Source organism: Gopherus flavomarginatus, chromosome 7 (genome assembly GCF_025201925.1).
Source record: "Gopherus flavomarginatus isolate rGopFla2 chromosome 7, rGopFla2.mat.asm, whole genome shotgun sequence".
Lineage (NCBI taxonomy): Eukaryota > Metazoa > Chordata > Testudines > Testudinidae > Gopherus > Gopherus flavomarginatus.
This window is the reverse complement of record NC_066623.1, coordinates 98,677,421-98,689,977: the sequence shown is the minus strand read 5'-3', so window position 1 is coordinate 98,689,977 and position 12,557 is coordinate 98,677,421. Positions and strand designations below refer to the sequence as shown.

The 12,557-nt window shown below is 44.9% G+C and overlaps 2 protein-coding genes across 4 annotated transcripts in view; both read left to right on the top strand.

Moving 5' to 3' along the window:
- Positions 1-4,323, top strand: part of LOC127055264 (uncharacterized) — a 268,873-nt gene extending 264,550 nt beyond the window's left edge. For both annotated transcript variants that reach the window (XM_050962064.1, XM_050962063.1), the window contains exons 2-3: positions 645-1,420; positions 3,723-4,323. In XM_050962064.1, the coding sequence (XP_050818021.1) occupies positions 898-1,420; positions 3,723-4,228 (1,029 nt within the window). In that variant the 5' untranslated portion in view covers positions 645-897 and the 3' untranslated portion in view covers positions 4,229-4,323. The remainder of the gene's footprint in view (positions 1-644; positions 1,421-3,722) is intronic.
- ROR1 (receptor tyrosine kinase like orphan receptor 1) overlaps positions 1-12,557 on the top strand; it is a 271,372-nt gene that overhangs the window by 191,493 nt on the left and 67,322 nt on the right. The window lies entirely within an intron of this gene.

Below are 12,557 nucleotides of genomic sequence, written 5' to 3'. Positions count from 1 at the left end.
ACTCTTTCCCCCGTCCCTTAAAAAACACGGCTTCTGCTGATCAGACCCACTAGTTTGGGCTGCTCCCCTTCAAATATGATAGATAGGCAGATGGACAAATGAACGGCTAGAATTTTTTTTCCCGTTGAGAAGTATGCTCACCCCTGTTTCCATACTTCCATGAGAAATCCTGCTAACTGCTTCCTTAGCATAATTGGAATAATTTAAACCAAGAGTTTATTGAACATATGGAGCAAACAACAAATCCATCCAACACATTCAGACTGGGTGACTCCAAATTGTTGTTTCTTGTCTGTTTAAGCCTGAGTTAATTCTGACATCAGGAATCATAACATTCAAAAACCAGTAGGAGAACACTTCAACCTCTCTAACTACTCAGTGACAGACTTGAAGGTGGCAATTTTGCAACAAAAAACCTTGAAAAACAGACTCCAAAGAGAGAGTACCGAACTTGAATTAATATGCAAATTAGATGCAATTAACTCAGACTTAAACAGAGACTGGGGGCTTGTCTACATCAGAAAGTTGCAGCGCTGGTGAGGGAGTTACAGCGCTGCAACTTTGAAGGTGTACACATCTGCAGGGCATCACCAGCGCTGCAACTCCCTGTTTGCAGCGCTGGCCGTACTCCCGTTTTGTTTCAGGTGTAGAGGATCCAGCGCTGGTGATCCAGCGCTGGTAATGCAATGTAGACACTTACCAGCGCTTTTCTTGACCTCCGTGGAATAAGCAGGTATCCCAGCATACCTGAGGATACCTCTCTGGTAATCAAGAAAACTCCTCTGCCCTGTGCTCACCTGACCCCTCCTTTAAATGCCCCGGGAAATTTCAAAAATCACCTTCCTGTTTGCTCAGTCAGGCGTGGAGTGCAATTAATCAATCAATCATTCAGCGACCATGCCTCCACGCAACAAACGAGCCCCAGCATGGACCAATGCAGAGCTGCAGGATCTAATTAGTGTGTGGGGAGATGAGGCTGTTCAAACACAGCTGCGCTCCAGAAGGAGAAACTACGATACCTATGGTCAGATATCGCAGTCCATGCTGAGAAGGGGCCACGAACGGGACGCCTTGCAATGCAGAGTAAAAATTAAGGAGATGAGGAGTGCATACTGCAAAGCCCGTGAGGGAAACCGACGCTCAGGAGCAGCCCCCACAACCTGCAGGTTTTACAAGGAGCTGGATGCCATACTTGGGTGTGACCCCACCGTGAATCCTAGGAGCACAATGGAGAGTTCAGAGCAGGGAGAAGTGGGGGATGGTGTAGAGGATGAATACAGTGATGCTACTGGCGTTGAGGGGGACACCCCGGAGTCTCAGGACACAGGCAGCCAGGAGCTCTTCTCCAGCCCTGAGGAGACTAGCCAGTCACAGCAGCTGGAAGCGGACGTTGATGAGGAAGCTGAGGATCGTGCTCGTGGTAAGTAGATTGCAATGCTTTGTGATAGCAGGATTTTCGTTATGGCTGATTGCATGCATGCCTAAACGTGGAATAGCCCATTGATGTGGTCTATGACATCTGTGTAATCTGCCTGAGTAATCTCTTGAAAAGTTGCAGCTAGATCTTGGGCAATGTGCTTTAACAAGTTTATAGGTAGAGCCAGCGTGGTCCCTGTCCCGGTCAGGCTAACTCGTCCGATCCACTGTGCAGCGAGGGGTGGGGGGACCATGGCCGCACACAGGCGAGCTGCATAGGGGCCAGGGCGGTATCCGCATTCCTGTAGAAGACCCTCCCGCTCTTCCTTGGTAACACGCAGCAGTGATATGTCTGGCATTATGAAAGCCTGTGGATAGTTTAGGGATAATTGAGGGCAGGTAGCTAGAAGCACGGCTCCCCAGCGCAAGGCGGTCTGTTTCCTCTGCCCCAATCCACCCCCCCCTGCCCTTCCCAGCACGTAGGCATCCAGGCGGGGTGCTTCTTCCTCACCGATCCCCCCTTCCAAGCGTGAAACCTGCCCTGCGGTGTGCTCTTTCCTTCACCGATCCCCCCTTCCAAGCGTGAAACCTGCCCTGCGGTGTGCTCTTTCCTTCACCGATCCCCCCTTCCAAGCGTGAAACCTGCCCTGCGGTGTGCTGTGTCCATCCCCCACCCCCCTTCCAAGCGGGAAGCCTGCCCTGCGGTGTGCTCTTTCCTTCACCGATCCCCCCTTCCAAGCGTGAAACCTGCCCTGCGGTGTGCTGTGTCCGTCCCCCACCCCCCTTCCAAGCGGGAAACCTGCCCTGCGGTGTGCTGTGTCCGTCCCCCACCCCCCTTCCAAGCGGGAAACCTGCCCTGCGGTGTGCTGTGTCCGTCCCCCACCCCCCTTCCAAGCGGGAACCGTGTCCTGCGGTGTGCTGTGTCCGTCCCCCACCCCCCTTCCAAGCGGGAAGCCTGCCCTGCGGTGTGCTGTGTCCGTCCCCCACCCCCCTTCCAAGCGGGAACCGTGTCCTGCGGTGTGCTGTGTCCGTCCCCCACCCCCCTTCCAAGCGGGAACCGTGTCCTGCGGTGTGCTGTGTCCGTCCCCCACCCCCCTTCCAAGCGGGAAACCTGCCCTGCGGTGTGCTGTGTCCGTCCCCCACCCCCCTTCCAAGCGGGAACCGTGTCCTGCAGTGTGCTGTGTCCGTCCCCCACCCCCCTTCCAAGCGGGAAGCCTGCCCTGCGGTGTGCTCTTTCCTTCACCGATCCCCCCTTCCAAGCGGGAACCGTGTCCTGCGGTGTGCTGTGTCCGTCCCCCACCCCCCTTCCAAGCGTGAAACCTGCCCTGCGGTGTGCTCTGTCCATCCCCCACCCCCCTTCCAAGCGGGAAGCCTGCCCTGCGGTGTGCTCTTTCCTTCACCGATCCCCCCTTCCAAGCGGGAACCGTGTCCTGCGGTGTGCTGTGTCCGTCCCCCACCCCCCTTCCAAGCGTGAAACCTGCCCTGCGGTGTGCTCTGTCCATCCCCCACCCCCCTTCCAAGCGGGAAGCCTGCCCTGCGGTGTGCTCTTTCCTTCACCGATCCCCCCTTCCAAGCGTGAAACCTGCCCTGCGGTGTGCTGTGTCCATCCCCCACCCCCCTTCCAAGCGGGAAGCCTGCCCTGCGGTGTGCTCTTTCCTTCACCGATCCCCCCTTCCAAGCGGGAACCGTGTCCTGCGGTGTGCTGTGTCCGTCCCCCACCCCCCTTCCAAGCGGGAAGCCTGCCCTGCGGTGTGCTCTTTCCTTCACCGATCCCCCCTTCCAAGCGGGAACCGTGTCCTGCGGTGTGCTGTGTCCGTCCCCCACCCCCCTTCCAAGCGTGAAACCTGCCCTGCGGTGTGCTCTGTCCATCCCCCACCCCCCTTCCAAGCGGGAAGCCTGCCCTGCGGTGTGCTCTTTCCTTCACCGATCCCCCCTTCCAAGCGGGAACCGTGTCCTGCGGTGTGCTGTGTCCGTCCCCCACCCCCCTTCCAAGCGTGAAACCTGCCCTGCGGGGTGCTCTGTCCGTCCCCCACCCCCCCTTCCAAGCGGGAACCGTGTCCTGCGGGGTGCTTTTTCCTCACCCGGCCCCCCTTCCGAGCAGGAACCAAGGCATCCCACTAACATGGGAGAATTTTAAGCAAAAGTACTCACCCCATTGCTAGACATGTCTTAGCTTTCTTGAACTCTACAGTGTTATGTGAGGTATGTGAGAGGGATGCTACCTACAGTTTCAAATGTCCTTCAAAAGTTGATAATAAACAATGATGCCCCTGTGTATTACATGTCTCTATCTCTATTTTTTCTAGGCAACTCGAGTAATGCAGCTGTGTCACCGGCCTCACGTAGATTGCAGAATTTGAGGCGCAATCCTAGGAAATCAAAAGAGGAGCTGATCAAGACCGTCCTGAACCACTACAACAGGGAAAGTAGGAAGACTGAGGAGTGGAGAAAAAGTGTACAGGAATGGAGGCTGACTGAAAGCAGGAGACAGGAATTGTCTGCCAAAAGAATAGCCAGGCAGATGATGAGACTCCTGTCTCGCCAAACCAAGTCTTTTGAGTCTCTTGTAGCCATGCAGGCAAATATATACCGTGCTAACCCACAGGCTTCCCAAAGCACTGTTCCTTGTCCCCCTGTGTATCCTCAAAATAGCTTTATGCAGCACCCAGTTCCTTATTATCATCAGCTGCCCCCAACACCTATAACATCACCTACTAACCAAGATATGTTTAATTCTTACCCAGTGCACTCCACCCCCATCATTATGCAGCAAAGTAATGGTGAGTTGCATCAGACGGTTACAATTGAGTAAAATAGGAAATAGTAAAACCTCTGAATGTACTGTGAACCACCCATACCCCCTTACCTGTTTTTTACTGTATGACAAATAAAAGGTTTTGGTTTGTATTTCTTTCCATATGTTTTATTGGTGACAGAAATGGTTAATTATACACAGCAAGGTAAAGCAAAGCACAACACATGCACCAAACATTACTGCTGGCTCTCAGCATCAAATTGCTCCCTTATAGCATCCCTAATCCTTGAAGCCCTTTCCTGGGCCTCCCTATTAGCCCTGCTCTCTGGCTGAGCAAACTCATTCTCCAAACGTCTAACCTCGGAGGTCCATTCCTCACTGAACCTTTCACCCTTCCCTTCACAAATATTATGGAGGGTGCAGCACGCGGATATAACTGCGGTAATGCTGCTTTCCATCAAATCTAGCTTCCCGAACAGACTGCGCCAGCGAGCTTTCAAACGGCCAAAAGCACGCTCCACAGTCATTCTACAGCGGCTCAACCTGTAGTTGAAACGCTCCTTGCTCCTGTCAAGCTTCCCAGTATATGGTTTCATGAGCCATGGCATTAATGGGTAAGCGGGGTCTCCCAGAATCACGATGGGCATTTCCACGTCCCCTACTGTTATATTGTGATCTGGGAAAAAGGTCCCGGCCCTAAGCCTCCTGAACAGGGCACTGTTCCTAAATATGCGTGCATCGTGCACCTTTCCAGGCCATCCAGAGTAAATGTCAGTGAAATGCCCACGGTGATCCACAAGCGCTTGCAGAACCACAGAGAAGTACCCCTTGCGATTAATATACTCCGATGCCAGGTGGGGTGGAGAGATAATAGGAATATGCGTCCCATCTACTGCCCCTCCACAGTTAGGGAAGCCCATTTCTGCAAAGCCATCTAAAATGTCCTGCACGTTACCAAGAGTCACGGTTCTTCTTGTCAGTGTTCGATTAATGGCCCTGCAAACTTGCATCAGCACCATTCCAACGGTGGACTTTCCCACTCCGAACTGGTTCGCCACAGATCGGAAACAGTCTGGAGTTGCCAGCTTCCAGACTGCAATAGCCACCCGCTTCTCCACAGAAAGGGCATCTCTAAATCTCGTGTTCATGCGCCGCAGGTTGGGGGCGAGATCATCACAAAGTCCCATGAAAGTGGCTTTCCTCATACGAAAGTTCTGCAGCCACTGCTCGTCATCCCATGATTGCAGGACGATGTGATCCCACCACTCAGTGCTGGTTTCCCGAGCCCAAACGCGCCGGTCCACGGAGCAGAGCACGTCTGTTATTGCCACTAGCATTGTACTGTCTGCATATTGATGCGATTCAGTACCATCGTCCGACTCCTCAATGTCAGTCACACGCACATTTAGCAGCCTAAGGATTAGATCCACAGTAAGGCGAGATGTGCTGGCAATATTCATTAGTAAGGTATTCAGTACCTGAGGATCCATTCTTGAAAGATAATGCAGAAAAACCGCTTTAGAGTCACAATGCTGCCACAGTGCTCCGCATGTGTACCAAAGCAACGCTGGCCGTTGGAACAGGAACAGGAAGCAGAAGGACAATCACACTTCCTTCCCCTTCCCACAAGCCCCAGCGCCGCTGTGGGACGAGGTGCCCTGTGGGATAGCCGCCCACAATGCATCACTCCCAACAGCGCTGCAGTGTGGCCACATCTAACAGCACTTGCAGCGCTGCTAGCAGTAAGTGTGGACACTCTGCAGCGCTGGCCCTATACAGCTGTACTAATACAGCTATAACAACCAGCGCTGCAAAGTTTTAGATGTAGACATGGCCTGGGAATGGTTGGGTCATTACACTAATTGAATCTATTTCCCTATGTTAAGTTCTCCTCACACCTTCTATGGGTCATCTTAATTATCATTTCAAAAGTTTTTTTTTTTCTCTTGCTGATGATAGCTCATCTCAATTGATTAGACTCTTCCAGTTGTTATGTGTACTTCCACCTTTTCATGTTCTCTGTATGTATAAATATCTCCTGTCTGTGTGTTCCATTCTATGCATCCAAAGAAGTGAGCTGTAGCTCACGAAAGCTCATGCTGAAATAAATTTGTTAGTCTCTAAAGTGCTACAAGTACTCCTGTTCTTTTTGCGGATACAGACTAACATGGCTGCTGCTCTGAAAATTGATTAGGTAACTATTTTAGGATCCTAAATGCAGATTTGAATTTCCAAATCCAGAATTAAACACTCTTTTTTTCTGGCTCCTGAGTTGGAAATTGTTCTCATCATGTCTGTCATTCTCTCTTTAAGTGCAGGAAGTAGGATTTGGAGAGCAACTCCAAAGGGACATTTTATAATGTATACAGAATTCTGAGCCGGCTTAGTGTATGGACCTTTCCATTGTGCACAATCCTACCTCTAGGATACAGCATACTCTACTTTAAAAAAAGACACAAAGAGCAGGACAAATCAGGCAACCTTTCTACTTACAAAATGAACATAAAAAGGCCTAATCCTGCATTCCCGTCATACCCTAAACTTATACTGAAGTCAATGGGAGTTTTCATTGTAGAAGAAATGTAAGATCAGACTCTGAGAGATACATCACATATATACAGTGTTATTGAAAAGACTTTCTCAGTGTGGCAGGCAAAACCCTTCACCAGTGTTATTGCTTTAAGATGTGACTTTGGAAAGCTAAGGTAGAGTAACTAGGGGGTTGCAGTGGAGATTAACATTCCTTGGGCAGAATGGCAAGCTTTTATTTTGAAAGCCACCTGGGCTCCACTTAAAGCAGCAAAATACATAAGAATTTATTATGACTGGGAAAGTCTCCTATTTAACCAAATCAAGACATAACTGTGGCAACGTGTGCACATTTTGCCTTTCAAGACACATACTGTGGCATATTTTGTCTTTGCACAATTACTTTTAGAGCACATCTGTCATTATTCTATAACATCAAAACAGCACAAAGTTTCAATATAAAGGATACTTAATATTTAGATTTTATATGCAGTGTCTCCAATTTATGCTCTTGGAATCTTGAAGATGACTTATGATGTGTTGTGTTTGCTTTGGCAAAGGCTCAAAACCAGAAATATATTTCATGCTAAGCTCTACAGATATTATCTCAAGTCATTTAAAAGTTCATTATAGGGCACCCGTTAGTGCTGCTATAGTAAAGAGTCTGTCAGCATTTTTCAAGGGTTTATAACTAAGCCATTTTAAAAAAAAATCTCTGTAGGCTGAAACTCGGCATTCAGGGTCTGGGCCCAGCAGCAAATTATTTTTACAGATTAAAAAAATCGAATAGAATATTTTTAAATTATAGGTGGGTTAATCGTTATTTTGAAATTTTCTACTTTCAAACCATTTCTCTCTCTTTCTCTCACTTAAAATGTTTTCAAAAATTGTTTTATAGGGTGCTACTCTAAAATACGGACAAGCTTTCATTGTGTGTTAAAGCTAGAAAAGGCAGGGATTTAACTCCGAATATATCAGAATACTTTGCACTTGCACAGCACAGCACTCTTCAGCTTCAAAGTGCTTTACAAGCATTATCTAATTCATCTGCACAGTGTCTGTGATGCAGGGAGGGTTTATCCCCACTTTACAGTTAGCGAAATTGAGCCAGAGACCTTAAGGCTAGTTTGTTTGTTTGTTTGTTAGTTTTAAAGGAGCTTAATCCCATGTGAATTTCAAGTGGATTTGGATATCTAACTCCCTTAGGCCACTTAGAAAATCCCAGCCCAAGTGCTCCAGCCAATGCCACAGAAGGCATCCATTTCGAGCCAGGATTAGAACTCAGGAGTTCCAGGTTCCCAGTTTTGCCGCTACGCCATTCAGTTCTCACAGCACAATAATTACTTCGCACAAAAAAAATCAATTTCATTTTGAGTAGCTTCTCGTGTACAGCAATGACACACAACCTGGAGCTTCTCATATATAGCAATGACACTCGACCTGGAGCATCTGGAAGGCTGCTTCATTCCAGGAAAGACCATCAAATTAGCCATGGCACAACATGGCATTGCGCTGTTTGCCCCGTGAAATGCATTGATGTGTAAGAATATGGCATTATGGCTACATGTTGTCATCATCTGTGCACTGGCCATCATAATATTTTATCAGCACCTTTCAGCCTGCTGCTGAAAAGCACTGAAGGAGGTTCTCCTTCTAAGCAAGGGCTTCTGTTTGTAGAAACGTTGAGATAGGGAGGGCTTTGATGGAAGTGCAAAGGGGATAAGAGGGAGACTAGATGGTTTGGGAGATACTTGAATTCAAGAGAGGAATTGAGCTATGTATATTAGTTGATCAATGCACATTGAAAGAGTGGAATAGATGCAGCAATGTTGTGGGGAGGAGTCAGATGTTATGAGTCACAAGCCTCCTTAATAGGGCTGTTAAACAATTGAAAAAATTAATTGTGAGATTAAAAAAAATCTTGATTAATCAGGGTTTTAATAGCACTGTTAAACAATAATAGAATTCCATTTATTTAAATATTTTGGATGTTAACTACATTTTCAAATATTGATTTCAATTTCAGCACAGAATACAAAATGTGCAGTGTTCACTTTATATTATTATTTTTATTACAAATATTTGCTCTGGAAAAAAGATAAAAGAAATTGTATTTTTCAGCGTACATCATACCAGTACTGTAGTGCAGTCTCCTCATCATGAAAATACAATTTACAAATGTAATTTTGTTTACATAACGGCACTCAGAAATAAAACTGTGTAAAACTTTAGAGCCAACAGAGCCACTCAGTCCTACTACTTGTTCAGCCAATAGCTCAGACAAACAAGTTTGTTTACATTTGTGGGAGATAATGCTGCCTGCTTCTTATTTACAATGTAACCTGAAAGTGAAAATAGACGTTTACATGCCACTGTTGTAGCTGGCATTGCAAGGTATTTATGTGCCAGATATGTTAAATGTTTGTGTGCCCTTTCATGTTTCAATCCCTTTCCAGAGGACATGCTTCCATGCTGATTACAGGTTCTGCTTGATAACAGTCCAAAGCAGAGTGGACCAATGCACGTTCATTTTCATCATCTGAGTCAGATGCCACCAGCAGAAGGCTGGTTTTCCTTTTTTGGTGGTTCAGGTTTTGTAGTTTCCACGTTGGAGTGTTGCTCTTTTAAGACTTCTGAAAGCATGCTCCACACCTCGTCCCTCTCAGATTTTGGAAGGCACTTCAGATTCTTAAGCTTTGGGTCAAGTGCTGTAGCTATCTTTAGAAATATCATAGTGGTATCTTCTTGTGTATTGTCAAATCTACAGTGAAAGTGTTCTTAAATCAAATAACATATGCTGTGTCATCATCCAAGACTGCCATAACACAAAATATATGGCAGAATGCAGTAAAACCACGGAGCAGGGGACATACAATTCTCCCCCAAGGAGTTCAGTCACAAATTCAATTAACTCATTATTTTTTTAACAAGCGTCATCAGCATGGAAGCATGTCTTCTGGAATGGTGGCCAAAGCATGAAGGGACATACGAATGTTTTAGCATATGTGGCACGTAAATATCTAGCAATGCTGGCTACGGAAGTACCATGGGAACACCTGCTCTCACTTTCAGGTGACATTCTAAGTAAAGAAGCGGCAGCAGTATCTCCCGTAAATGTAAACAAACTTGTTTGTCTTAGTGATTGGCTGAACAAGAAGTGGACTGAGAGGACTTGTTGGCTTCAAAGTTTTATATTGTTTTGTTTTTAAGTGCAGTTATGTAACAAAATAATCTACATTTGTAAGTTGCACTTTCTTGATAAAGAGATCGCACTACAGGACATGTATGAGGAGAATTGAAAAATACTATTTCTTTTGTTTATCTTTTTACAGTGCAAATATTTGTAATAAACAATAATATAAAGCAAGCACTGTACACTTTGTATTCTTTGTTGTGATTTAAATCAATATATTTGAACATTTAGAAAAACATCCAAAAATATTTATAATAAATTTAAATTGGTATTCTGTTATTGTTTAACAGTGCGATTAAAACTACGATTAACTGTGATTAATTTTTAAAATAGAGTTAATTTGTTTTGAGTTAATCACTTGAGTTAACTGCGATCGACAGCCCTAATCCTTAATAATGATTAATAAAAGAAAATGGGACACACCCACCCACCTCGCACTTCTCTAGTCTGAGTAAGTTCAATAGTATAATGCCTTTAACATATACCAATGGAAGATCTCTCTTACCATACCTCTCTCAGTAAGTAGGTACAACAGTGTGGGATTTTTGAAAGTGTTGTCAGACCTTTATTTTATTTTCACTTATAAAACTACTTTGATCTATGTGAAACTTTCATTACAAAATGCCAAACCACATGAAAATTGCCCAGGTTCAAACTTTTTACTAGAAACTCCAACCTCTATTCAGGTTCACAATTGGTTGTAACCTTGTCTGATTTATGGTTTGGATGCAAAATTTATGGATGTGAAGCTAAACTGAGCTAAATTCGGCAGATTCACCATGTGTTTTAAGGTTAGTGTGATACTTGGGAGGGAAGAAACTAAGCACTAAAACAAATAGAAACCTTAGAAAAGAGTTGGACATTCCTCAAAATCAAAATCACTGTTTTTTTAAAGCTCTATTTCCATTTATAACTTCAGAATAACCTTTCTGTACCCTCCATATAACCAGTACTACATCACTGTCAATTATGACTACTACTTTGGTCTCTATACACTGATTCTCAAGCTTGTTGAAATCTACTCAACACTCACTTCATTCCTGACATCTCATGACTTGCTTCTTAAGAAACATTGTGTATATGGTATTAGTTGCCTGTGGCATTGTCAGCAAGATGGTCACATGGAAATTAATATTCCACTTTCTGACTGTATTGTATAGAAAGCAGCTAAATTGCTGCCTTTGAAATACAATGAAGAATTATATAGATCAGCATGGTATAGAAATGTTATATTAGATAATTAAATGTGGTTATTCAGAAGTTCCATGCTATTAATGTGATTTTATTAAATTCATATTGCAGTGAGAACCCAAGAATGTGTGAGCTGATGTAGATTATGCTTCTGTGTTTTGTAAGATAGTGAGTCGAAAGTATTTCTAGTCCTGCAGAGAGGCATGCAAAAATGATTAAATATGGTATTGGGCTTGTGTGGAGAACTGACTGGGAGTTGGGGGACTGAATCCTCCTTCTCAGCCCAGAGTCAGAATTGCAGAGAAGCATGTCTGTTACCCACCTTGGTGCCTACTCTTACCTATGCGCTGGAACAGGGATTGCTGCCCCTTTGTTATCATTACACAGGAGTTCTTGGCTCACCATATCCATGACAGCACAGATCCACTTGTCTCGCCCAGCTCCTGTCAGCACATTAGAAATTCACCTAGTTGGCACAATGAGTGTGCGGAGATTTCCTTATTATTAAAATTAATAATACCTAGGGAACAACCAAGAGCAGGGATCCATTGTGCTTGGTGCTGTACAAACAGAGTGGTGGTCTCTACCCAAAAGCGCTTACATTCTAAATAGTCTAAGGGTTGGGGAAAGAGATGGAACACACAAGCAGAGTGAACAATGTTGACTGAAACATCGTAATGGCACCACAATTTTTGGAGGTGGTTTAGTTAGGAAGGTATTAGCTAAAAGGAAAGGTGAAGGAAGGGAGAGGGGGCAGCATAGAGGGCAGGGGGTGAGACAACACTGAGTAACCGCGATAGAAATAAATAATAATAATAATTAGTAATAGATTAAGACGTATATGTTCATCATTCCTGTGACGCCAAAGATGGTATTAAATGGAGTTATACAAACCACGTTGATTATTTTGCCAGTAGTCAGTATATGCTGCTTTACTAACCTTTTCATTGGTTTTTAATGCTGAGATTAATATGTGATAATCAAAGATTTTTTTTATTGTAATTAAGTGGGTTTAGTGCTGGTGTTAGTGTGCAAACAAGGAGATTGAACTTTTCTGGGTATCTGTAGAATGGACACAGCATAAATAATACATCAGAAATTTCCCCACCAGTATGCTTCAGTCTTGACCTGAAAGGTTTATTCCCAAGTGTACTTCTTATGGCTCATTCATTCCTTGGCCTAGCTGCTGAGACAGCTGACAGATGATAATACCTTTTGGGCACTAGTGCCAAAAGTTGACTTTGAACTTGTGACATTGAGTTGAAAGGCTGCATATCCCATTACTAATACCCCAATCCATCTAGGTCTCTGATTTGAAAGGACTTAATTAAACCTTGAATACTGTTAACCAGAAGTAGTATTTTTACTTAAAGATATTGGATAAAACAGCACTTGACTGAAGAAGACAATGTTCACAAATGGATTAGAAAAGATTAACATGTCTCTAAATTTTTATTTAACATTCCTGAACCC